Raw genomic sequence first — 22,230 nt, 5'->3', positions numbered from 1 at the left:
GTTGTGCGTCGAAGCGTGCTTTGTCATGTGTCATAGATAACAGTTTCTGCCTGTCATCAAATGCCCCAGTTAAGAACGTCATTTTTAGACAGAAATTTCGCGAACCATTTTTTTTTTCTTGCAGCGAATAGAATTTAAAATCTGGTTTTCTTTTGTTTATTTGTTTTTTAAATACAAGGTGCTCAGTGTACGCAGCTGTTGAATGGAAAATTCACATTCCTTAAATATTTTTTCATTGCAAATTGTTAGAGAAAAAAGGCAGATATTTCATTCAGTTTTTTTTTTCATATTGGCAATTAGCTTTCTTTTTTCTGACGGGCTCAAGTCTTAAGGTCCATTAAAGTTCCGTCTACGTAACGGCGTATTCTCTCCCGCCGTTGACAGAGCGTATAACAAACTGGATTTCTTTTCGTCACCTATGTTGTTTATTAAATCTTTCATCATGCTCACAGTCTTGGCCATCGTACCAGAAAACCCAATTCATGTACACAAAAACAGATGAAAGATGAGGTGTGTACGTAGACTTTATCTTCACTTTGCTCGGTGCTGGTTTTGGGGCGTTTGTATACAAAAGGTATGGCGCGTTCTTTGCGATTGTTTGCTCAGGTTATCGATGGACACTTGTGTACGGAGCCGATGTGCCCAGTTTCTAACAGTATACATGTAGCCTGCTGAAAGTTATCGACATAAACGATAACACGCTCGGCTCATCTATCTTAACACACATGTACACGTACAGTATCTGTCCGGTTGCTGTACAAATATGCACCAAAGCTTTATCCTATATCAATATTTTTTTTTCCCTCTTCCTTTTGCTGACCAACGGCCGAGTGCAAAATAAAATACGTCTCACGGTTTCAAAAACAAACCTGGGCGAAATATGAAAGTCAAAGGTGATTGCAGGAAATGCAGCTTATCGTAGTTCTTGAGGAAATAAAGTGCTTAAGATTTTGCAATAGCGAAACAAAAACGAATATTTTCAAAAATATTTTAATGGAAAGTAAAAACCTAAATAAAAGAGTACAATAATAACTAAAAAGAAACCAAAGCGAAACAAGACAAAAGAATGCTTCGTTATTGATCCACCAAATGCTTCATTTTAATCAAACGCTTTGATGATTCTTTGATGAACGATTGCTCATCCATCCAAATGGTTGCTTCTTTTAGCATCTTCTGCATGCTATTTTTTATTCTTTGTCCCTTCACGCATTGACAAAGGAGAGAAGAATCTCTGTTATCGATCATTGCACCAAAATATTTGCTGCAATAATAGCGCGCCAGTACGCAACAGCGCAAAAATAACGTGTCGCTAATAGCACATCTTTTATTTTATTTTGAAAACGGCTGGTTTAAGGAGAAAACCAATAGCTGAATCGAAGTCAGCGTTCAATTTTCATTATACTGTGTGAGTTTCATCGAATTCCAAGAGATTCCTTTTTTGGCCTTCACACTTTTTCATTTTTGACCAAAATTTAAATTTGATTAAAAATACATGATTCCGATTTAGAATTTAAGGCTTGTCACGGAAATCAAGTTGATTTTTCAATAGCTCTTAAAGTTTTAAAATTCTACGTCAAAAACACAAGTCGGGCGTATATTGTCGGGCTTATTTTATCGGGGTTAAAATTTATACCTGCAAAAACTGATACTCATTGGAATTGGGTGAAAATCACAGAACATATCCAAAATTGAATGCTGATTCCGATAAAATCATTCCTTTTTTCATTAAGTCAATCGTTTTTGAAGTACACCGAATATTTGAAAATGCTAGCGCGCCAGTACGCTACAGCGTAAAGAAGTGTCACCAACAGCACTTTGTTTTCTTTTATTTTCATAACGACTGGGTAAGGGTATGGCAATCCGTTTTACACAAAAAAAAAAAAAAAATTTCGCCAAAAAAAAAAATCACACTTTTTTCTTTTTTTCCGACACGGAGTCATCTACCGCTCAGACTCGTTATTACTGGCGTAGGCAATTTCAGTCCATTGGATACCATTCGCAGTTAGTTCAGTAGCGTGGATGGAGAATAACGCGTGGCTGGAGGAACAATTGAAAAATGGATAAGATAATACAACAAAAGGATGGTAAGTATAAACATTATTATTTTGGTTTTCAATTATTAATTATTGTTTATTAGATCGAATTATGAAGCTGCAGGCCCAATTATTGGAACAACACAAAATATTAGATAACAGCAAAGGCAAAGCTAAGGATGGTAAGGCTTAATACGTAATGATTCCATTTATTTGCTTTTATTCATTTGTGTATTTTAGCTCAAATTTTGAGTCTACAAGCTCAGCTAGGGGAAAAGAACAAATTGGAACGGAACAGTTTCCAAACAGTGAAGGAGGTTTTTCCAAACTCATCCCTAACTGAACATGAGGATGAATTGGCATTAGGCAAACACAGTCAGGTACCTAAACTTTTTAAATAAGAATTCAAAATAGGTATAGAATTTTAACAAACAATTATTTATGGTTTAGTTATTCAGTCCACCACCTGACTGTGTTCAATTCTAATTCTGTTAGTGCTGCACTAAAAGTATCATTAGTAATAAGTCCATGCAGCGAAGGAACTGAACTATTGTGGGACCGTATTTGGGATGAAAATGGGTGTGGTACACAATGCCGGAAATGGCACAAGTTGAACATGAAACATGGATTAGGTACTTTTCGGTTGTTTGTCTATCGAAAAAGTATTTTTAAAGCTATTATTTTGCATTCACAGAATTTTAGTGGGGGATGAAGTCAAGTCTGGAAGTGTTACAGGATGGAAGAGTCAGCCTATAGTTGAATGAAAAAACACTGAGAGTGCATTACCATTAAGGTATGAGGTAAAGTAATAGAGTATGCAAATTGTCTAATGAGAAGTACCATCTTGTGTGAATGAATCCTGTGTAACAGCAATCCTTTATAGTTCTGTCACAGCTAGAAGCCTCAAATAGTTCTGCTTCTCTTGCTAAAGAACAACTTGTCCTTTACATTCAGAGTGTTGGTGAAGCTGGGTACTTAAATGGCCCTAAAGATGTTTCATTTTGTTGGCATTGCAGCGATGAACATCATACATGGACTTTCTTGGTATGAAAGGAATTTTCTTGAAAATTTTTTGAATTTATGACAAAGCATTTCTCCTGCTTTTTGCCAACCATGTCTAATGTAAAAAAAAATTTATCCAATAGGAAAGGATTTTCAGCATACTGGGAACACAACTATCAACAATGCAACATTCTACAGTTGTTATTTTATCATTCAAGAGCCTTATACAATGATTTTCATCTACAATTTGTATGGCCTTTCCCAAGCTTCTGTCAGAAGTTGAATCTATGAGTCATGTAAGTTCCATGAGCAACAATTGAGATGCTTAATGGTGTTGTTTTTCTTTTCTCAGCATAGGTTAATAGTAACATTGGATCTGAAAAAATTCTTGGTTGGGGCAAGACACTGAATAAATTGTATTGATTGGATGGATGACATGACATTTCTATACTTAATTCGGATTCCCCAGACGGTATTTGATATTAAAAAAATTGAAGTGCATATCTGGGCTCCCTTCCTTTCCGTAGCCCCGTTTCCCCTTGACTCGTAATAAGCCCGTAGGGGGTCATGCCCCTACTGTACGGTATATATAAAAACAACATATACCGAGGTTTGGAGGGCTCTGGCCGGAAAGGGGACGTGGGGTGCCGCTTCGTCCGATGATGTGTTCACGGAGGGTGACGTGGCTGCCCACAAATCCGAACTAAAGGTTAATCGCTCCTGTAAAAATGTTCCAAATCTTCAGCTCTTCTTCCGGCTTCTCTTAGCCAATCACCGGGTAATCTCCCCGGTGGGTCAACAAGGCAGTGTCTCCCCCTGCCTGGGTTGACGGCAACTTTTGAAAGGGCTATTGTGCCTTTTTAAAGTTGCAAAAATAATTGTAATGTGCAGAGAATTGTCAATAAAATTTTTTTTATAAAATATTTTTTGCAAAATTCGTTTCTTTCATTGTCTGTATTCACACGTTACACATTTTATATTTAGCTTGCTTAATTCACCTTTATTGTTTCTGTCACCTTTGATGGTAAGCATTGTTTCCATTGGTTTATCGTTTATCTGTAAGTATTATTTATTACACTCTTTGAATTCTTCAACTTAGATTCAAAGAACAATCTGGATATTTTATGCAGTAATTTTGTATTTTGTTTTACTCGTATGGGAACCGATCTCCAGACATTCAGCGTGCAACGCCGATGCTCTAACATTGAGCCACGAGATATATTTAAATTTTTTATTATCGCATATCATATGTTATCGTCTAGGATGTTTATGCAGTCTTTCACAACTATATGTTTATCTTTCTATTGCTTCCATAAGGTTCTTAGCTCTGTGGTAGAGCTTTTATCTGCGATACCTGTTACCCTGGGTTCAAACCTGAGTAGATGTGTAAAAATGTAGTAGAATAATGTAGAAGAGTATATTGCAGAATTGCATTTCCGTTTTATTCTAAGTGTAAATGCAAGTCCACAAGTGACTAGAAAAAAAAGCCAACTTAAAATCATATGATTCGTGGCTCATTGGTAGAGCATCGGCGAGGTATGCCGAACATCCAGGGTTCGATCCCTGGATAATAATAGAATGCTAACAGATAAACGATAAACCAATGCCCGTCACCGTACCATCAAATGTGACAAAAACAAATAAATCAAAGCCAAAAAAAAAAAATTGATAAATGCAATGTGTGAACAAAGCTAACACACACAATGAAAGAAACGAATTTTGCAAAAAATATTTTATAAAAAAAATTTTATTGACAATTCTCTGCACATTACAATTATTTTTGCAACTTTAAAAAGGCACAATAGCCCTTTCAAAAGTTGCCGTCAACCCAGGCAGGGGGAGACACTGCCTTGTTGACCCACCGGGGAGATTACCCGGTGATTGGCTAAGAGAAGCCGGAAGAAGAGCTGAAGATTTGGAACATTTTTACAGGAGCGATTAACCTTTAGTTCGGATTTGTGGGCAGCCACGTCACCCTCCGTGAACACATCATCGGACGAAGCGGCACCCCACGTCCCCTTTCCGGCCAGAGCCCTCCAAACCTCGGTATATGTTGTTTTTATATATACCGTACAGTAGGGGCATGACCCCCTACGGGCTTATTACGAGTCAAGGGGAAACGGGGCTACGGAAAGGAAGGGAGCCCAGATATGCACTTCAATTTTTTTAATATCAAATACCGTCTGGGGAATCCGAATTAAGTATAGAAATGTCATGTCATCCATCCAATCAATACAATTTATTCAGTGTCTTGCCCCAACCAAGAATCTTTTCAGATCCAATGTTACTATTAACCTATATTGAGAAAAGAAAAACAACACCTTTAAACACATCAATTGTTGATCATGGAACTTACATGACTCATAGATTCAACTTCTGGTGGAAGCTTGGGAAAGGACATACAAATTGCAGATTAACTTCATTGTATAAGGCTCTTGAATGATAAACTAGCACCTGTAGAATGTTGCATTGTTGATAGTTGTGTTCCCAATACATGAAAATCCTTTCCTATTGGATAAAATTTTTTTTGGTAGATAAGACCTGGTTGGCAAAAAGGAGGAGAAATTCTTCGTCATAAATTCAAAATTATTTGAAGAAAAATCCTTTCATACCTAAAGAGTCCATGTATGATGTTCATCTCTGCAATAGCAGCAAAATTAAAACATCTTTAGGGCCATTTAAGTACCCAGTTTCCCCAACACTCTGAACGTAAAGGACAAGTTGTTCTTTAGACAGAGAAGCAGAATTATTTGAGGCTTCTAGCTGTGACAGAACTATAAAGGATTGCTGTTATCAGGATTCATTCACACAAGATGGTACTTCTCATTAGACAATTTGCATACACTATTACTTTACCTCATACCTTAATGGTAATGCACTCTCAGTGTTTTTTAAACTGTAGGCTCACTCTTCCATCCTGTTACACTTCCAGACTTGACTTGATCCCCTGCTAAAATTCTGTGAATGCAAAATAATAGCATTAAGAATACTTTTTCGATAGACAAAATACCAAAGAGTACCTAATCCATGCTTTATGTTGAACTTGTGCCATTTCTGTGTTTCCATACCACACCCATTTTCCACCCAAATACAGTCCCACAATTCTTCAGTTCCTTTGCTGCATGGACTTATTACTAACAATTCTTTTAGTGCAGCACTAACAGAATTTAAATTTAACACACTGTCAGGTGGTGGACTGAATAACTAAACAATAAATAATTGTTTGTTAAAATTCTATACTTATTTGGAATTCTTATTTGAAAAGTTTATGTACCTGACTGTGTTTGCCTAAAGCCAACTCATCCTCACGTTCAGTTAGGGATGAGTTTGGAAAAACCTCCTTCACTGTTTTGAAAGTGTCCAGTTCTAATTTGTTATTTTCCAGTAACTGAGCTTGTAGACACAAAGTTTGAGCTAAAAAACACAAATGAATAAAAAAACACAAATACAATCATTACATATTACCATCCTTAGTTTTGTTGTCATCTAAGATTCTGTGCTGTTGAAAAAATTGAGCCTGCAGCTTCATAATTTTATCTAATAAACAATAATTAATAATTGAAAACTAATAAAATAATGTTTATACTTACCATCCTTATCTTTTATTATCTTATCCATTTTTCAATTGTTCCTCCAGCCACGAGTTTTTCTCCAGCCACGCGTTTTTCTCCAGCCACGCTACTCAATTAACTGCTAATAGGATACAATTAACTCAAATTGCTTACATGCCTGTAATAACGAAACCGACTGGTAGATGGCTACGGGTAGAAAAAAGAGAAAAAAGTGTGATTTTTTTTTTTTTTTTTTTGGTTTTTTTTTTTTTTTTTATGTAAAACGGATTGCCATATAAAACGGGTTGCCATAATTTTCATTCCTAAAAATGAAATAGTACCGGCAGGTACTGGCGTTCCAGAATAGCCGCAACGCCACCTCTGGACTATAACACGAGTGGCTCAACTGGTTTTACAGACCTTTCTAATCTTGATATACTCGAGGGTTTAAATAAAACTTTGTTTCTTTTTATACTTTTCGGTGCCCAAAAAGAAATCGGAGAACCCGTCGATAAAAATTAATCGAAAATTTAAAATCTCCCCAAAAAACTTCATCGCCGATTATTGTTTATTATTATTTTTTCGATCTGTAGCAGACGATTATCGTCCAAGAAATTATCGACCGGCAAATCTGGTCTTTGCAAAACTCTAGTTGTAAATAAACAAATAATCAGAATAGTCGCAAGAAGAAGTACACCTCATTTCATTCAGGTTTCAAGCTCAATTTGAAAAGTAACGATGGAGAAATACTTCAGTAGAGAGTTTCAGCTTACATCGAACGACGTAAATCTTGAAATTCTTCAACACACCGTAGGCGATGTGCGTAAATCTAAGGAGATGTAAGACAGTTTTGATAATTACCATCAGTAATTTGTTTTTCCCCCTTCATAAGGTTGGTTGTGTGGTTTGGGATGCAGCCCTTGTGTTAGGAGCCTACCTAGATCATATGAACCAGACTAGGCAAATCCCAGTGAAAAGTCGCAGGATACTGGAACTAGGTTCTGGCACAGGCTTTGTTGGTTTGGTTGCTGCAGCCCTTGGGTAGATCACATGTTACCCTGATTGTCATAGAATTTGCATCACACAAAAATGTTACTTGTAATTTAGGGGTGATTGCTTGATGACGGACTTACCTGAAATGGTTCCTCTAATAAAGAGGAATCTTCTCAAAAATACTCCATTGTTGCAAGGAGCAGGTAGTGCCAAAGCTTTTGAGTGGGGCTCTGATATATCGGGTCTAGTTTCTCGTACTGATAAAGGCTTTGATATTGTGCTAGCTGCAGATTGTATATATTATAAAGAGGTACTGTCCTTGTTTACACCCCTTATACCATATGGGACTAAGAAATGGTTTTATCAATTTTTTTTTAGTCTTTGAATGCCTTCATTAAAACCATTGAAGATCTCAGTACCCATCCCAATGGAGGTAGAAAAACGGATATCTACATTTCTTATGAAGAAAGGGAAAGTGAAGAAAAGAAAACGTTAATCGCCGATTTCTTCGAAAAAATAAAGAAAACTTGTTGTGTTTCCAAAGTACCTTATGAATATTATCGTAATGATTTTAGATGTGAAGATATACACATTTTTAAAATAACTTCCTTGGAAATGTGATTTAAAAATACATCTACAAAGTTCTTCAGCAACTCTTATACCACCTTAATTAATATTCGTATTCTGAAAATCTGAATTGCTGTTTAGTAGCACCAGTTTTTTTAGTTTCATGGCTGCTCACTGCGTACACGTGAGTTTACTGTTGAAATCATAGCTCCAAATAAAACAAGACAGCCAGAAAATGAGTGAACCCGTAGAAATAGATCCTGAAAAAAAAATTGTGGCATTCCATCAGATGAATCTTGATGATCGCTTACTTAAAGCGATTGCCAAACTGGGATGGGTGTCACCGACGTTAATTCAGGAAAAAGGAATTCCTCTGTTTTTAGAAGGCAAAGACGTTTTGGCAAAAGGCAGAACAGGTTCTGGGAAGACAGCCGTGTTTGCCATCCCCATTATTCAGAACATTTTGATAGAAAAACAGACAGCCAAGGAACAAGTCACCCGGGCTTTAATCCTTGCTCCAACGAAAGAACTTTGCCAACAACTTCACAAAGCTTTCCAATCATTTACCACAAGCTGTTCTCGTGACATCACATGTGTAAATGTTGGCTCTCAGGTAATCACTTAATCAAGTGCTTACTTTGAAAAGCGGTAATTGTTATCCTAAAATTGCTTAACAGACAGCAATATCAGGACAAAAAACTCTTCTGGCAGCACATCCCGACATAGTTATTGCAACTCCCTCAACTGTTTTGGTACATTTGATCTCAAAAAAGCTTGTATTGAAAGAATCCCTTCAATACCTTGTTATTGATGAAGCTGATCTGGTATTTTCGTTTGGCTTTGAAGCTGATTTGAAAAGTGTGCTTGAGTAAGTAAAGCCTTTTGGGAAAAATACTTGCAAGAAATAACTTCAATTTGTTTTTGTAGGTACCTTCCCAATGACTATCAATGTGTGTTGACATCTGCCACTTTGAGTGATGACATTCAGAATTTGAAAAGTCTAGTTCTTCATCACCCAGTAATATTGAAATTGGAGGAACCTGAGCTACCACCTGCTTCACAACTAACACAATACCAGATCTATGCCGAAGAATGGGATAAAGCAGTCCTTATCTATGCCCTATTCAAATTAAATTTAGTACGAGGGAAAACGATCGTCTTTGTTCGAAACGTTGATCGATGCTACAAGTAAACCTTTCGAAAATTCTTCAATCAGTAATATCTCATAACTATTTGTAATATTTTAGGTTGAAGTTATACCTCCAACAGTTTGGAATCCCGTCATGTGCTTTGAACGGTGAACTGCCTGTCAACTCCCGTTGCCACATAGTTCAGCAGTTCAACTCTGGAATCTACGATATTATTATTGCGTCAGACGAGTCAACATTAGAAGATCCAAATTATGCCTCTGTTGACAAGTCAAACAAGGTTTGCATTTTTTTTTGTCAAATAATAGTAACCTGTAATTATCCGTTTTTGTTTTTTTAAATCAGGGAAAGCGTAAGAATGATAAAGAATCTGGAGTTGTACGCGGTATTGACTTTCAGTTCGTTTCGAATGTCATAAATTTCGACTTTCCTCCAGATGTCGACTCTTACATTCATCGAGTGGGTAGAACTGCTCGCGGTAATAACAAAGGAACTGCACTCTCTTTTGTTAGTGTTAGAGAAAAATACCTTATGCAAGCAGTAGAAGAACATCTCAGTGATTGGATTCCTCCCGGTCAGGAATCGGTCTTCAAGTAAGAATCATTTTCAATTCTAAAATGCTTTTGTCTGCAATATCTATTATGGTTTTAACTTCTGAATATTTTGCAGGCCATATCAGTTCAGAATGGAAGAGATTGAAGCTTTCCGTTACCGCTCACAGGACGCATGGAAAGCTGTTACCCGAATTGCAGTCCGAGAAGCTCGTTTGGCAGAGATTAAATCGGAAATGATGCAATCCAAAAAACTGAGGGTGAGAAAAAAACAATTTTCATTAACTTATTTGATAGTCAAAATATTCATACTTTTGTTTAGTCGCACTTTGAAAACAACCCGAATGACATGGGAGTTCTGCGCCACGACAAAGCCTTGCATACAGTTCGCATACAGGGTCATCTCAAAGATGTGCCCGACTACATAATCCCACCTACCTTAAGACGACTTGCTAAAGCGAGCGGCAATAAAGCACGAGGTAATTCTTCAACCCATGGTGAAGGAAAAACTGGCAAAAAAGAAAAAACCTTTTTGAAAAGAAAAGATAACCCTTTGCTTAGCTTTGAATTTGAGGGATTTAAAAAGAAAGCAAAGAAGTAATAATGACTTTCTTGACTGTATGAAATTTGTTTCCATTCGACATTACATTAAAAGATTCGATATGTACTTACTTTTCGTTCAGTGCTATGATGTTTGGGTTAGACGGTTTCACTGTTCAGTCCAAAAGATTTTCACCGGATGGCTATCGGGAAATAATCCGCGTTTATTAAAATTCCTCAATCGATAAAATATGCAAATGCAGACGTTTGAAGGAAAAAAAACTAAAACTGACTTCGTGAAAATACAGTTATTGGGCACGAGCTTTGTACCCACCGTTATGATAATTAAATGCATTTCTGGTACAAAGGAAGTATGACGTGGCGAATTAATCAACCTCTTGCTCGTTGGAATCAAAAATTGGCAGGAATCGTTCCAGTTCATCGTCGATTTTCAGCAGCAGTGCCCTAAGAGGATATCGAGGATGGCTGTGGTTAACTGAACAAAGCAAATCTACCGTAAAAAGGATCAAAGACGCCTGATCGTTTAAGGAGAAAATGAATTAAAACCTTAATGGATAGGTCTAGAGTGACAGGTTCAAAGTCCCGTATGTATGATGTCGCAACCTGCTGTATGAATTGGCGGAGCGTCTCATCCGCACGGCGTGGTATCCGAGTAGTGAGCCAACCACCAGGAAAAGACTAAATAGAATCGCAAGAGCGATGAAGATCGGAGTGGCTAGTAGAATAGATGCTTCTGCGGCGGCAATCTGGTTCGTTTTCTCCGTCATGTAACCCAACGCCCATCCGAGTTCCGTGTTATCGATCTGCTTGGAATAATTTTAACATTTGGTACTGAACAAAATGAATGATGCGACTTACTTGTTTAACAAAATGAAGACCCTGCCACGTTTGATCATCAAAACCATATCCGGAAGTCAGCAATGACAGTATGTACTGTGTCTCCAAGCAAAGGAGCGGTATGAAGGATGAATTAGGGACTAGAAGAAAAAAAAATTATATATTTCATTTCATTGTTGATTCTCCAAAAAAATGTGCTACGTACCTGTTAACGGAATGTCCGAAATCTCATCCAAGGTCATATTGCATACTGATTCGACTGCATTGCGGAAATTCGCCAATGAGCTACTATTGGTAACGTTCAAATCTCTTGTCAAAATTGTAAAGCTGGAAAATGCCTATCGTGTAAATGGTTGGTTATCAATTCCAAGAAGGTGGTAATTGTATAAATCCTAACCAGAAAGTCTTGATTTTCAAGAGATGGCTGGCCTTGATTGGAGAAGCAGGTTGCAGGCAGAAAATGTGACTGGCAATAGATAGCGTTGAAAAGGCTTTCAATCATATTAGAGCACTTCAGGTAATTGCTGGTCCCGTTCAAAGTCCATTCTTCGTCAGTGGTCGATCGGTTCTCGGAACACGGTGAATTGAAAACATTGCTGGCTTTTATCACAACGCTGTGACCTAAAGGTTGGCATGGACTTTCCAATATTTTCAATCCATTGTTTTCACCTTCAACGATGAGCATTGATTGATAGCGTTTGATAACTTCCAAAAGACCATAACACAAACTACTCTGACTGTATACAGAGTAGTTTTGGCTGTACAATTCTAAATTCGATACGTCATCTTCTCTCCACATCCCACTCGATTTGCTTGTCGAATTCCACATGGTTTCGCGACCACTTGACGTTTCTAGAGCCAACTGTGTGCTTGCTCCGCCTAAATCCAATGCACCAACTGTCTCTGGATATTAAACCAATATCGATTAATTTCGAATTCGTGGTTTCATAATGACAAGGAAATAGGAACCTTGAGAATTCTCCCTCAAGTACATCCTTCGATGATCAGGTCCAACATTTCGCAGTTGGGTGTTGACTGTAACCCAACTGAATTGGGCCTCGTCCATTCCTGACAAAATTTCAACGTAAGAAGGCTCGAATCTAAATCCCGACCGACTAAGTCGGTTGCGAATCGAGTCAAGTAGAACACTAGTTGCACTTGGCTGGCTAATACTGAATAAATGGATATAAAAACAAAGAAACTAAGTTAAGAAAACATTGCATGATTGGAGAAAAAGGTAATTCATACTTCAGTAATCGTAATCCAGCTGTGCCCCCAAAATATATTGGAGTGGTTAAATGACTAGCAGAAGGGACTTGGCTGCTGGCGTACGTCAAACATGGTGTTAAGAAGGCGTCCACGCCGCTGATGTTATTGTAAAAGCTGGCAATGTCACCTATGCCAAAGAAAGTTTTCCGTTTTTAGAGTCATCCTTGTGAGTGATCGGGGAAGAATAAGGTCAAGCAACCATGCCGGTTACGGTTGAGGGGAACGACCGGAATGTCTGCCAAAAAATAGTACGGCTTACCAACTATGTTGCAATTGCCAATTTGCTGGAGAACACCTGTGCCTTTCCATTTGGGTCCAGGCCATTGGTAAACGAAAAGAGCCGTGTGACTGGAACCGCCATCAAGGACGACGCCAAACTGTTTTGGAGAATCAACGCGCAACTGATTACTTCATCTGTTTGTTTTTTTCACATAGCCAAACTCAATAAACATGAAGACAGAAATTTGGATTTTCCAATAACCTTGATATGTATCGAATATCGCGACACGTCATGAAGAGTGAAAGTTAAATTTTAAATGCAAGGAGGAGTTCACAATCAAAACCTACTTTCTCCCCCCCCCCCCTCACGCATTCAGGGTCGTTTACTTCAAACTCGTAAAAACAAAACTAAAAAAGACAAAAAGAGACCCATCCCACGTAACAACCACACAAATTACATAATGACAATTCCTGTTCGAGAAGCCGGATGATAATTGTTTTCCATTTGGCGGATGCCGGTTCATGGCTTCCTTTCGCATGAAAGAGAAGGTCACATTGTGCGGTTTCAATCATCACGCATTTCAAGCGATCGGACTGCGTTGTTGCTTCGATGATATGTGGTTTTAAAAATAAAACAAAAATTTCAAGGTAATTCCTGTCAATAGATTGATCGTATCCCATTATAACTAAAATTAGCCAATTCCGATTACAAAATGCAACTGAATATCGTATGATACATTTTACGAGCCAACCTAGAAAGAGTTCGGTCAATGCTAAACTCACGGATCTCATTGGGATTTCCCCAGGAGAGGGGAGAGAGCGTCAGGTGATTCTAATAGGAATACCTGTCCATGGTGTAGAAAAACGAACGACATGACCAAAAGACCTTGAAAAACCCAGAGTACCCCGAAAGATGTGGAAAAGCAAAGGGGAAAAAAGCAAATGGATGCCGCTGACCAATGATGGCGCTAGTGCTTCTACCTGGCTTCTATCTTCAGCTCTCTGACATGCAGTATATCAGCAGCTAACACCGGATCTCTTCTACCATTCCAGTCGCAAACGCTGGGAAGACAACTGGCACTCGATTACGGAATGTTGTTCAAAGTATTGGTCGCGTTTGTTGTCCTGACGGGTTGTTGTTGTTGGGCAGCTCGTATCAGACGTCAAGAAGATGGCGAATTTTGGTGGTTGAACAAGGAGAAAGCGGTTGACGACGAGGCCTTGGTAGAGACAATTGCAGAGGCCAAAAGCAATTCGCATGACGACAGCAAAATTGCCAACATCAAACAAGGTAAGAACATTGCAGACACTTTGAACTAAAATTTCTTTTAATTACATTTTTGCATTCTTTCCAAATGCAGAGAGTTCAATCGATTCTACAGTAGTGGCTCAGATCTTGAGTAGCGGACCGGAAACGGCTGGAAAGTTTTCTCCTCATCCAGGCGTTTGTGTCTGCGTACCCTACTATCTGTGCAACGAGGGCCAAATCATCACAGATGGAGCAGGAATTATTGACATACGCAAGAAGCCACCCACAAAAAACGTGACGGTTGAGGCCAAATCTATTAGAAAGAGAGACGTTCCCCATGAACCCAACGGATTGGTTGGAGGCAACTGCCCCGGTTCGATCGAAGTTTGTTGCAAAATGCCTACACCTGAACGTATACCGGAAATCGTTCCACCCGTGCCATTGGGGCCTAAATACGTTTCAACTTGTGGTGTACGCAACGGAGATGGACTTAATGTTCGCATCACAAATTTCAAAGACAACGAGTCACAATATGGAGAATTCCCATGGATGGTTGCTATTTTGCGACCTACGGTGTCCGCAGCAGGCAAAACGAATGATGTCTACCAATGTGGGGGTTCACTGATTCACCCGTCCGTTGTACTCACGGCAGCTCATTGTGTCGTCGGGTAAATTAGAATTGGCAGGCGATTTTTGTTTTGTCTCTCGCTAATCTTTCACGTTTCACACTACAGCAAAGACCCCAAAAGCCTCAAAATCCGTATCGGCGAATGGGATACCCAGTCAGCGTATGAATTTTTCCCGCATCAGGATCGACTTGTTGTCGATGCCATCATTCACGAACAGTACTACCCTGCAGCGCTTTTCAACGATGTAGCTTTACTCTTCCTTGCAGAACCTATCGATTTGGGACCTGAAGCTGATGTTGTTTGTCTTCCTCAACCAAATCAAATTTTCGACGGAAGTCGCTGTTTTGCAACTGGCTGGGGAAAGGATCAATTTGGTATGCAAACATTTTGCTATTTGGTACAACAACCTGAAGGGCTCTTGTAACACTAAATATTTTTTTTTGGTGAAACAGGTCAAGCCGGGAAATATCAACATGTTTTGAAGAAGATCGAACTTCCATTGGTTCCTCATTCTACATGTGAAAGTAGTTTGCGTAAAACTAGGCTCGGGCAAGCTTTTCAGCTTCATAATAGCTTCGTTTGTGCCGGAGGCGAACCCGGAAAAGATACATGCAAGGTAAAGAGCTTTTCCCATTCATATCGTTTTTGGTTTTAAAACAATTTTTGTTTCTAGGGGGATGGAGGATCGCCCTTGGTTTGCCCCATACCCGGTGAACGAAAGCCTTTCCGCTACATGCAAGTTGGAATTGTTGCCTGGGGTATAGGATGCGGTGAGAATGGCGTTCCCGGCGTTTACGCATCCATCCCACACGCGTCTTCCTGGATCGAAGATAAAGTTTCTAAACGCTTTAACCTTGGCTCATCTTACTTTCTCAAACAGTTGCCTCCTTTGGTATAATTTCTTTTAAGCCTAAAGATGCAGTACTATAAAACTAAAATCTACCAGTTCCAAATATACCAATGATTTTGTCCTCTAAAGAAAAAATGGTTATTTATGGCCTTACCTCAATCGGGGTAGGTCCCGTCAAAAGATGTAGGGCAACAACAATTGCGAAACCCCCAAAAGCAATGAAGATTGATCCCATGGCCAGCAACCACCAGCTGGTAAAACGAAACATGCCATTTTGCGTTCCTGTTTCAGAATTGAAACACATTAAACTTCATCAAAGAGTACATGGCTTTGATTTAGGAATTAATGCCTTTTATAATCATGTCCACACATTGATATTACCTTTGATTTCAAGATAGAGAGTATCCCCATCTTTGATGTCACTATTTGATACAGTTTTCCTACTGTCAAGCACAACTCCTTTTTGGTCCCGAAGTAAAAAATTTTGATTTACTTGAATTCCCTGTGAATAAAAGTGATTAACTCAAATCAAATTATGCATATATAATATGAACATGAATACCTTGGCTTCACAGTATGTTGACAGCAGGCTATTTATAGTTTCATTACCTGTGACGGTACACTGCAGGTATCCAGCCACATTTCCACAAATTGTGGACTCAATTATGACAAGCATTGTTCAGATTTCAACGTCCAATCAATAAAAGCTTACTTATTGTAAAGCGGGACAATGTTACCAATAAAAATGGGTATCTATTACACCAACTAGGTACAAATTCTATCTTGGCATCAAAGTCCAATTGCACTGTTTGTTTAACATAAATAAATATCTAAAGACTCTTCACTAAAAATGGAGAAATAAAATATGAACGTAAATTTAAAAGGCTAAGACGATCTAAAATACTGATTCAAAAAATGAAAGTCAGTAACATAATTTCTAAAACTACTCTGCTGATCGATGATCCAAGCGAGTGTTTTTCGGGTTTTTCACCGCCATAACAACCAATCAGCGACATTGCCATTTTTTATTACGCCAATTTAAAGAAATATTCCCGACTCACCGACGTAAATTTAAATTTTGTAAATTTATCTGAATTTTCCCGGCCAAGTACTTATAATAAATTTTTTTTTATGCGAAGGTTTTAAGGTTGTTTTTCAGTGCAATTTGGTTGACTTTAATAATTTGAAAGAAGAAGAATGGAAGACGTATACGCAATCCATAGTTGCTTAAGACAAGCGTTAGATGGCTATGGCGGAAGAAAAACTGCCATTTATAAAAGTTTTTTTTTAGCATAGAGCTACCGATATCACGTTTTTCTTTGGTAGTTGTTATATCGTGATACGCCCTTCGCAAGTTATGCTCGTAAAAAATTGTGGTACTCCAATATCCTTAGCCTAAATTAAACAGTGGCTATTATTAACATGGGGGAAATTCCAAAGAAACCCATACAGCTAAGATAGTTATCAGTTGCTTACGACATGGCCAGATGGCTATAAGGCTCCGCTTTGAAAATAAACAACAAATCATTACAGTTAACGGAAACAAACATGTTTTTTAGTCAAAGAAAATTAAAGTCTTAGCAAATCGAGAACATAAAATGCAAACCCTATAGCACCATAACATTTATTGCATCCTTCATAATTATACGACTTTTCTGCGACAACGTTATAGCTTACACTCTTACTCAACATTGAAAATTACACCCACACTGATTCACCAAACTACGCGTTATAACTTTGACCAACCTCTAAAAAAAGAAAAAGGAGTTCCTTCAAAGAAAATGTGTCACAATATCATTCTCTTTGTTAAATTATACCCATTAACTTATAAGCTAGCAACATGGGCGATGGAGAAAATAAAAATAGTTTCATCTGATTTTGAGTAGTAATCTCTGCGTCAAACATTGCACCGTATTAAACCATGTGATAGATGTACACTTTGTTAGCATAGGCGTGCACAGTACTTTTGCTTATATTGATTGATTACGTATAAACGACATGATAGCTCCCTATCGTGCCTTCTTGAACAACTTCCCGTTCGTACTTTGTATCGATGACGCACGAGAAAAACTAAGGTTCTGTTTACTGACCAAGCTGTCTTCTGGTCAACACATCAAATAAGCAGACGTTGTCGTAACTTATGGTTAATGATAAAAATCATTTCGTGCTTTTGCGCAAGACAATAAAGGCGACGGGTATTTGACGCAAGCTCAGGTAATGTTCAAAAAGAAGACAAGACAAATTTACAAATATATATTATATTCATTACAGGAGAAAAGGAAGAGTGTTCCTCGGTTGGGTCATAAACATTTTCGACGACTCGTCAACCACAAATGAGACGGTTTTCGCTGAACGCTCTTTGTTCGCTGTTAAAAAAACGGCATCTGTTTTCCGTAACTTAAAAAATTACCGAGTGTGCACCGGATTTACTTCTATTGTGGTTTTTCTTCGTTCCATCCTTTCTGTTTTATGTCCTGACCGTTTAAAATAATGGAGGTTTTCGCTAATTAAAAGTACTAAACATTTAGCTGAATTTATCCTAATCTGTCCTTTTCTACGGAACGCAATTTAATCCCCCGTTTTCATTAATGATTACTCTATGTGCTCTCTATTATTATTTGTTTTGGGCTTTCATCATTGTTTTGTTTTTTTTTTAGAAATATTGTTACGCTTGCAATGACAATCGACCATACACTAAGACGATATTCGTTTTGGGAAGATACAATCCAATGCACATTGCGGTCCATTCTAAACGATATTTTAGTCATCTACAATGAAATTTGCCCATTTTTACTGAACATTTATTCCCCAAGACATTGCACTCGTCTACATCTTTGTGGCGGACATTATGCAATGCGTGCTCTCATTCCATGCCGTCATAGAACTAATTAAAATGTAATGAATCAACCATTAGTTCCGGTCGAAATGGGTTGAGGGGTGTCACTTGATGACGCTGCACGACGACTAAAAACGTTACTGTAAACTGAAATGCATTACAATAGACAGTTTACACAGTACATATAATCTTTTAATTTAAAGAAGAGGGTAACCTGCTGTTCCGAATGGCGTGGCATATTTAAGAAAACGGCACATGAATAGAATACCATTCACATTTCATCATGTGACTGCAGTCACCGTAGCCTTAAGAATACAATATCTCTCTAATAACTCCACCTCCCCGTGCCCTTATCCACCTCCATTTTGAAGCAATGCGATTAAAATCGACAGCAATGCACTGATTGTTTCTTTTAAAGAAAAGCTTCAAATATTCGTGTTACCCGAAAGCCATAAATGATGCACATCTACTAGAAAAATTCGTTAGTAACGGCCGGCGTCAGTTACTCACGAATCACGATGAAAAAAATCGCCCTAGGGTACGCTCTGCACGCGTTGATGGTTTTGTCTGCGGTAAGATAACGTCACGTTGGCACTTTTCTTGATTTAAGTTCATTTGCTTGGAATCTAATTGGCTACTTGTTAACCCATCAAAAGTTTTTAGCAGTTGCCGTCATGGGACTTTGCTTGTGGCTCCGTTACGAGTGGGACTTTAAGCACTACGTGTACGAACTGGAAGCTCAGAAAGTTATGTGGACTGGACCGTACCTTCTGATCGCATCGTCTAGTCTGGTAATGGCAACATCCGCCGTTGGAGCCTGGGCTATTGCCACTGAACACTGTCGACTACTTTTATTGGTGGGTTTAAATTGCAAAACTAGAACAATAATTGGCACATAAAATGGCCGAAGTCTTCCGTACAATTCTTGTGCTACGCGTAAACAAATCATAGTTGATGAATAACAGGAAAATGGATTGGAATTTTGGTAGTTTGCTTTCCAATGTTTTTAACTAATAGGCTAATGATTCAAACCATATTTGTAAATTCCAATTTTAAAAATGAAATTCAAAACTAATAATGGAAACGGGTGGCCATTTATAGCTTTACCCAACTAGATTACGCTTTCCGTGGCTTGTTATTAAATCACACCGATGTGTGTCTATAGCATCAGATTTCTAATCTTGAATGACGAATGCTAATAGACAACTCGTGCTTATTACATATTGAAAACGGTGCGTGTTCGTCAACATGGCAACAGGCATATAACTCATTTGTCATCGTTTATCGATTATAAGAAAGTTTACTTCTATTTATTATTTGGCAATTACAGTTCGCACTGGGCAGCGGTATGTCGGTAATCCTAGGGCTAACTGGAGTATCTTACACGCTCACCTATGGAATCTATCATTCAGATTTAACTCCATGGCTGGAAGAGCGTTTTTGGGTCCTCTTTCACGAGATGGATTACAACGAGAGATCTGCTCGCATCATTCGAATCATCCAGGAGGATGTAATCAAATAGTATTCGCGAATTTAAAAGGATTCAATCTAACGTTCATCGCGATGTAGATTCAATGCTGTGGACCTTCGGACTGGAGAGATTACCCATCGTTCAATAAAGTCGTACCTGACGAATGCCGCAATCCTGCGACTGGCAATATAGCGGGCGGCAGTTGCGCGGAAGAATTCGCCCTCTGGATGGAACCCAAATCTGGATGGCTTTCTGGCATCGCTTTACTACTTGTAGCCACGCAGGTTGAATTTTTATACCACGTGAAAATTGAGCAACTGGACTAATATTCAAACAATGATGATCTAGTTAGGTGGCATCTCAATCAGCTTCTTGCTAAGAAATGCTATTTTACAAGAGAAACACAAAGCGAACAAACCCTATTGTTTGGTGCCTTCTCATAGCGACGTTTAAGAACTGAAATTGTGAAGAAAAGGAGACTGCTTCGTAACTTATTCTTTGAATCGAATTACTTGCCCACTTTTGGTGTTGATACCCAAAAAGGGGGGAACTGAAATAAAGTGTTTCTGCAATGCAAAAAAAAAAATGTATGCAATGTTTATCACATTGTTTCGAGACATAACAAATGACACCAGCTTAACAGGTTGATGGCATGCCTCGCTGTGCGGATGGGATTTACCTTGACGGTTTAAGTTTTCAAAAGACAGTCTTCGCAACAATTTCATGAAGGTTGCGAGGTTCCCTTGTTTTGTTTCGACTGAATCCTCAAAAGCTTTTAACCGATTTCCAAAGTAATGCTGGAAAAGTCGGTTTACGTGTGTGTCATGTCACATTTGAACTGATGAATACCGGGAATCAAACAAAATGTCAAGGCTGCGTTTATCATATCTAATTTACGATTTAATATATATATATATTAGAGGATTGGCCAACACAAGGGCTTGCCGATATCAAATTTCTCTGTGTGAATAATGTAAAATATTACGAGGTGTACTTGTTTGCGAGATTGTTTTGAGGTCGTTGGGTGTTAAGTCTGGCCATAATCGTATATTTGCGCCGGCGCTTTAACACCTCCTTTGCCAAATGATAACGAGGTCAAAATCCAACAGTTGATTAGAAAGCCTGGCCGCCGCCAGCCTTAGCATATCTTCTTCCGTATGAGGCTTCCATCACCATAGCGACAGACCTATTCGTATTATGGATGTTTTAGCACGAAAAATATAGGTCAAACTTTATTGAAAATTAGGCGGTTTAGAAAGTTACGAATTTTAAAAAGGCCAAGCTATATACACTGGCACATCATTTTACTATATTTATGACTACAAAATGGGGAAACGAGAACGGATAAGGCGATCGCGTTTACCGCAAAGCTCACGATTCAGATAGTGATTTTAATTGACTCCGTTGCATTGCAAAAGGTTTATCAACCCCAAAGTTTTACATACGTACACTAATGTCGTGGGTAACAATAAATTCATAGTGTAATCCCATAACAAAATCGCCTGCATTTGTGAGAAAATTTTATAGTTTGCAGTATTACTGAAGTGGAATTTTTTTAAGATAACTACAGTGATTATGTTAGCATATTCAGCCAATTGTTTCAAACTATTGAAATATCATAAATAATAGTTTTCAATAAGTCATTGTCCTAATTGTTGTTGTCTGCATTCAGTTTGTTGAACTTCAAAATAGCTAAAATAAATTACTTCCATCTAGCGGTAACAAATCGTACTAGCTAGATGGAGGCAACTTGGCGCGACAAAAAAGGTCAAATGCCTTTCGGCAGTTGCCAGCAGCCATGAAACGGTGAACAATGGGGGGTATCTCCTAATATTAAATGGTATCACCATGATACATAGTTCAATGCCCCTCCCTCAAACGTATGACTGTTTCAATTCTTTTGCGAGACAGTTTTTGATATTCAACACACCAGTTCAACAATCCATTTGGGTAAACACATCAGAGACACAACAATATAAAAGATCAATCGATAAATAATCGAAGAAGACGGTGGAAGAGAAGAATGTAAAAAAGGAAACTCGAGTGATGTATAGTTACAACTGTGTGAGCGCCAGTCGAGTTATTTCAGGACCCCAGCTATTTCCCCGGTGTTTCCAATCGACTGGAAATTCAATCTAGTCTCTTTCTCTCTCTCTCTGTTGTACTTCTCTTGATGTGCATGCATGTACACATGCCGTTGTGCAACCAAGGGGAAAGAAGTCTTCGTCTTCTAAACCCTCTAACCTCCCTGGGGCTATTTGAATGATCAATCAATAAACGGTATGCATATGTTCAATTGCTAATGAATGTTTCCTTTCGTTTTGCAATACAACAAAGTTGTCAATCGGATCAAGGTCACGTGATATATTTGAAAAAAAAAAAAAGAAATCATGCAAAGAAATTATAGCCATACTCGACTGCTTGATTTATGGCGGTGAAGGTCGAATCTCCGCGCGACAATATC

The 22,230-nt window shown here is 38.4% G+C and overlaps 5 protein-coding genes and 2 long non-coding RNA genes across 10 annotated transcripts; 5 read left to right on the top strand and 2 right to left on the bottom strand.

The window, feature by feature from the left end:
- The first annotated feature begins 2,305 nt into the window (after window positions 1–2,305).
- On the top strand, window positions 2,306–2,834 carry LOC132088342 (uncharacterized). Its single transcript, XR_009421841.1, has 3 exons — window positions 2,306–2,413; window positions 2,484–2,665; window positions 2,728–2,834. It is a non-coding gene; the product is annotated as an uncharacterized LOC132088342 (long non-coding RNA).
- Window positions 2,835–5,146: 2,312 nt separating this feature from the next.
- On the bottom strand, window positions 5,147–6,168 carry LOC130689228 (uncharacterized). The gene is made up of 3 exons (XR_009421812.1): window positions 6,056–6,168; window positions 5,648–5,993; window positions 5,147–5,576 (listed from the first exon to the last, which is right to left on the bottom strand). It is a non-coding gene; the product is annotated as an uncharacterized LOC130689228 (long non-coding RNA).
- Window positions 6,169–7,216: 1,048 nt separating this feature from the next.
- LOC130689220 (protein N-lysine methyltransferase METTL21D-like) lies at window positions 7,217–8,224 on the top strand. The gene is made up of 4 exons (XM_057512255.2): window positions 7,217–7,405; window positions 7,479–7,627; window positions 7,694–7,889; window positions 7,958–8,224. The coding sequence occupies exons 1-4, from the start codon at window positions 7,325–7,327 to the stop codon at window positions 8,198–8,200; spliced, it is 669 nt and encodes a 222-aa protein (XP_057368238.1). The 5' UTR covers window positions 7,217–7,324; the 3' UTR covers window positions 8,201–8,224.
- A 90-nt stretch (window positions 8,225–8,314) lies between these two features.
- Window positions 8,315–10,512, top strand: LOC130689196 (probable ATP-dependent RNA helicase DDX56). Its single transcript, XM_057512220.2, has 7 exons — window positions 8,315–8,759; window positions 8,824–9,014; window positions 9,074–9,334; window positions 9,394–9,574; window positions 9,640–9,887; window positions 9,964–10,105; window positions 10,168–10,512. The coding sequence occupies exons 1-7, from the start codon at window positions 8,382–8,384 to the stop codon at window positions 10,444–10,446; spliced, it is 1,680 nt and encodes a 559-aa protein (XP_057368203.1). The 5' UTR covers window positions 8,315–8,381; the 3' UTR covers window positions 10,447–10,512.
- Window positions 10,513–10,589: 77 nt separating this feature from the next.
- LOC130689194 (ectonucleoside triphosphate diphosphohydrolase 2-like) lies at window positions 10,590–16,465 on the bottom strand. Of its 4 annotated transcripts, none has more exons than XM_057512217.2 (11): window positions 16,022–16,465; window positions 15,841–15,961; window positions 15,614–15,741; window positions 12,772–12,889; window positions 12,492–12,639; window positions 12,213–12,415; window positions 11,641–12,146; window positions 11,449–11,581; window positions 11,265–11,383; window positions 10,953–11,209; window positions 10,590–10,896 (listed from the first exon to the last, which is right to left on the bottom strand). In XM_057512217.2, the coding sequence occupies exons 1-10, from the start codon at window positions 16,133–16,135 to the stop codon at window positions 10,967–10,969; spliced, it is 1,833 nt and encodes a 610-aa protein (XP_057368200.1). In that variant the 5' UTR covers window positions 16,136–16,465; the 3' UTR covers window positions 10,590–10,896; window positions 10,953–10,966. The 4 variants fall into 4 exon arrangements, with proteins under 4 accessions (XP_057368200.1, XP_057368199.1, XP_057368201.1 ...); XM_057512216.2 differs by having other exon boundaries at window positions 10,590–10,850; XM_057512218.2 differs by having other exon boundaries at window positions 11,010–11,209.
- Window positions 13,759–15,782, top strand: LOC130689205 (phenoloxidase-activating factor 2-like). The gene is made up of 5 exons (XM_057512235.2): window positions 13,759–14,022; window positions 14,093–14,648; window positions 14,715–14,983; window positions 15,062–15,225; window positions 15,283–15,782. Exons 1-5 carry the CDS (start codon window positions 13,824–13,826, stop codon window positions 15,505–15,507), a joined length of 1,413 nt encoding a protein of 470 aa, XP_057368218.1. The 5' UTR covers window positions 13,759–13,823; the 3' UTR covers window positions 15,508–15,782.
- Window positions 16,466–18,745: 2,280 nt separating the features above from the next.
- On the top strand, window positions 18,746–20,107 carry LOC130688530 (tetraspanin-2A-like). The gene is made up of 4 exons (XM_057511510.2): window positions 18,746–18,867; window positions 18,952–19,152; window positions 19,626–19,805; window positions 19,865–20,107. Exons 1-4 carry the CDS (start codon window positions 18,814–18,816, stop codon window positions 20,090–20,092), a joined length of 663 nt encoding a protein of 220 aa, XP_057367493.2. The 5' UTR covers window positions 18,746–18,813; the 3' UTR covers window positions 20,093–20,107.
- The last annotated feature ends 2,123 nt before the right edge of the window (window positions 20,108–22,230 follow it).

This window comes from Daphnia carinata, chromosome 9 (genome assembly GCF_022539665.2).
Source record: "Daphnia carinata strain CSIRO-1 chromosome 9, CSIRO_AGI_Dcar_HiC_V3, whole genome shotgun sequence".
Taxonomy (NCBI): domain Eukaryota; kingdom Metazoa; phylum Arthropoda; class Branchiopoda; order Diplostraca; family Daphniidae; genus Daphnia; species Daphnia carinata.
This window is presented reverse-complemented; position numbering and strand designations above follow the sequence as displayed.

Bases quoted from the DNA above. Each gene is read 5' to 3' on its own strand.
- LOC130689220 (XM_057512255.2), top strand. From the start codon at position 7,325: ATGGAGAAATACTTCAGTAGAGAGTTTCAGCTTACATCGAACGACGTA. The intron at 7,406-7,478 runs GTGCGTAAATCT...CCCCTTCATAAG, and splicing joins TTCAACACACCGTAGGCGAT to GTTGGTTGTGTGGTTTGGGA. The intron at 7,890-7,957 runs GTACTGTCCTTG...ATTTTTTTTTAG, and splicing joins ATTGTATATATTATAAAGAG to TCTTTGAATGCCTTCATTAA.
- LOC130689196 (XM_057512220.2), top strand. From the start codon at position 8,382: ATGAGTGAACCCGTAGAAATAGATCCTGAAAAAAAAATTGTGGCATTC. The intron at 9,335-9,393 runs GTAAACCTTTCG...GTAATATTTTAG, and splicing joins AACGTTGATCGATGCTACAA to GTTGAAGTTATACCTCCAAC. The intron at 9,888-9,963 runs GTAAGAATCATT...AATATTTTGCAG, and splicing joins GGTCAGGAATCGGTCTTCAA to GCCATATCAGTTCAGAATGG.
- LOC130689205 (XM_057512235.2), top strand. From the start codon at position 13,824: ATGTTGTTCAAAGTATTGGTCGCGTTTGTTGTCCTGACGGGTTGTTGT. The intron at 14,984-15,061 runs GTATGCAAACAT...TTGGTGAAACAG, and splicing joins CTGGGGAAAGGATCAATTTG to GTCAAGCCGGGAAATATCAA. The intron at 15,226-15,282 runs GTAAAGAGCTTT...TTTTGTTTCTAG, and splicing joins CCGGAAAAGATACATGCAAG to GGGGATGGAGGATCGCCCTT.
- LOC130689194 (XM_057512215.2), bottom strand. From the start codon at position 16,135: ATGCTTGTCATAATTGAGTCCACAATTTGTGGAAATGTGGCTGGATAC. The intron at 15,962-16,021 runs GTATTCATGTTC...TTTTATTCACAG, and splicing joins CAACATACTGTGAAGCCAAG to GGAATTCAAGTAAATCAAAA. The intron at 12,147-12,212 runs GTTCCTATTTCC...TTTAATATCCAG, and splicing joins CTTGAGGGAGAATTCTCAAG to AGACAGTTGGTGCATTGGAT.
- LOC130688530 (XM_057511510.2), top strand. From the start codon at position 18,814: ATGAAAAAAATCGCCCTAGGGTACGCTCTGCACGCGTTGATGGTTTTG. The intron at 19,153-19,625 runs GTGGGTTTAAAT...TGGCAATTACAG, and splicing joins ACTGTCGACTACTTTTATTG to TTCGCACTGGGCAGCGGTAT. The intron at 19,806-19,864 runs GTAATCAAATAG...ATCGCGATGTAG, and splicing joins TTCGAATCATCCAGGAGGAT to ATTCAATGCTGTGGACCTTC.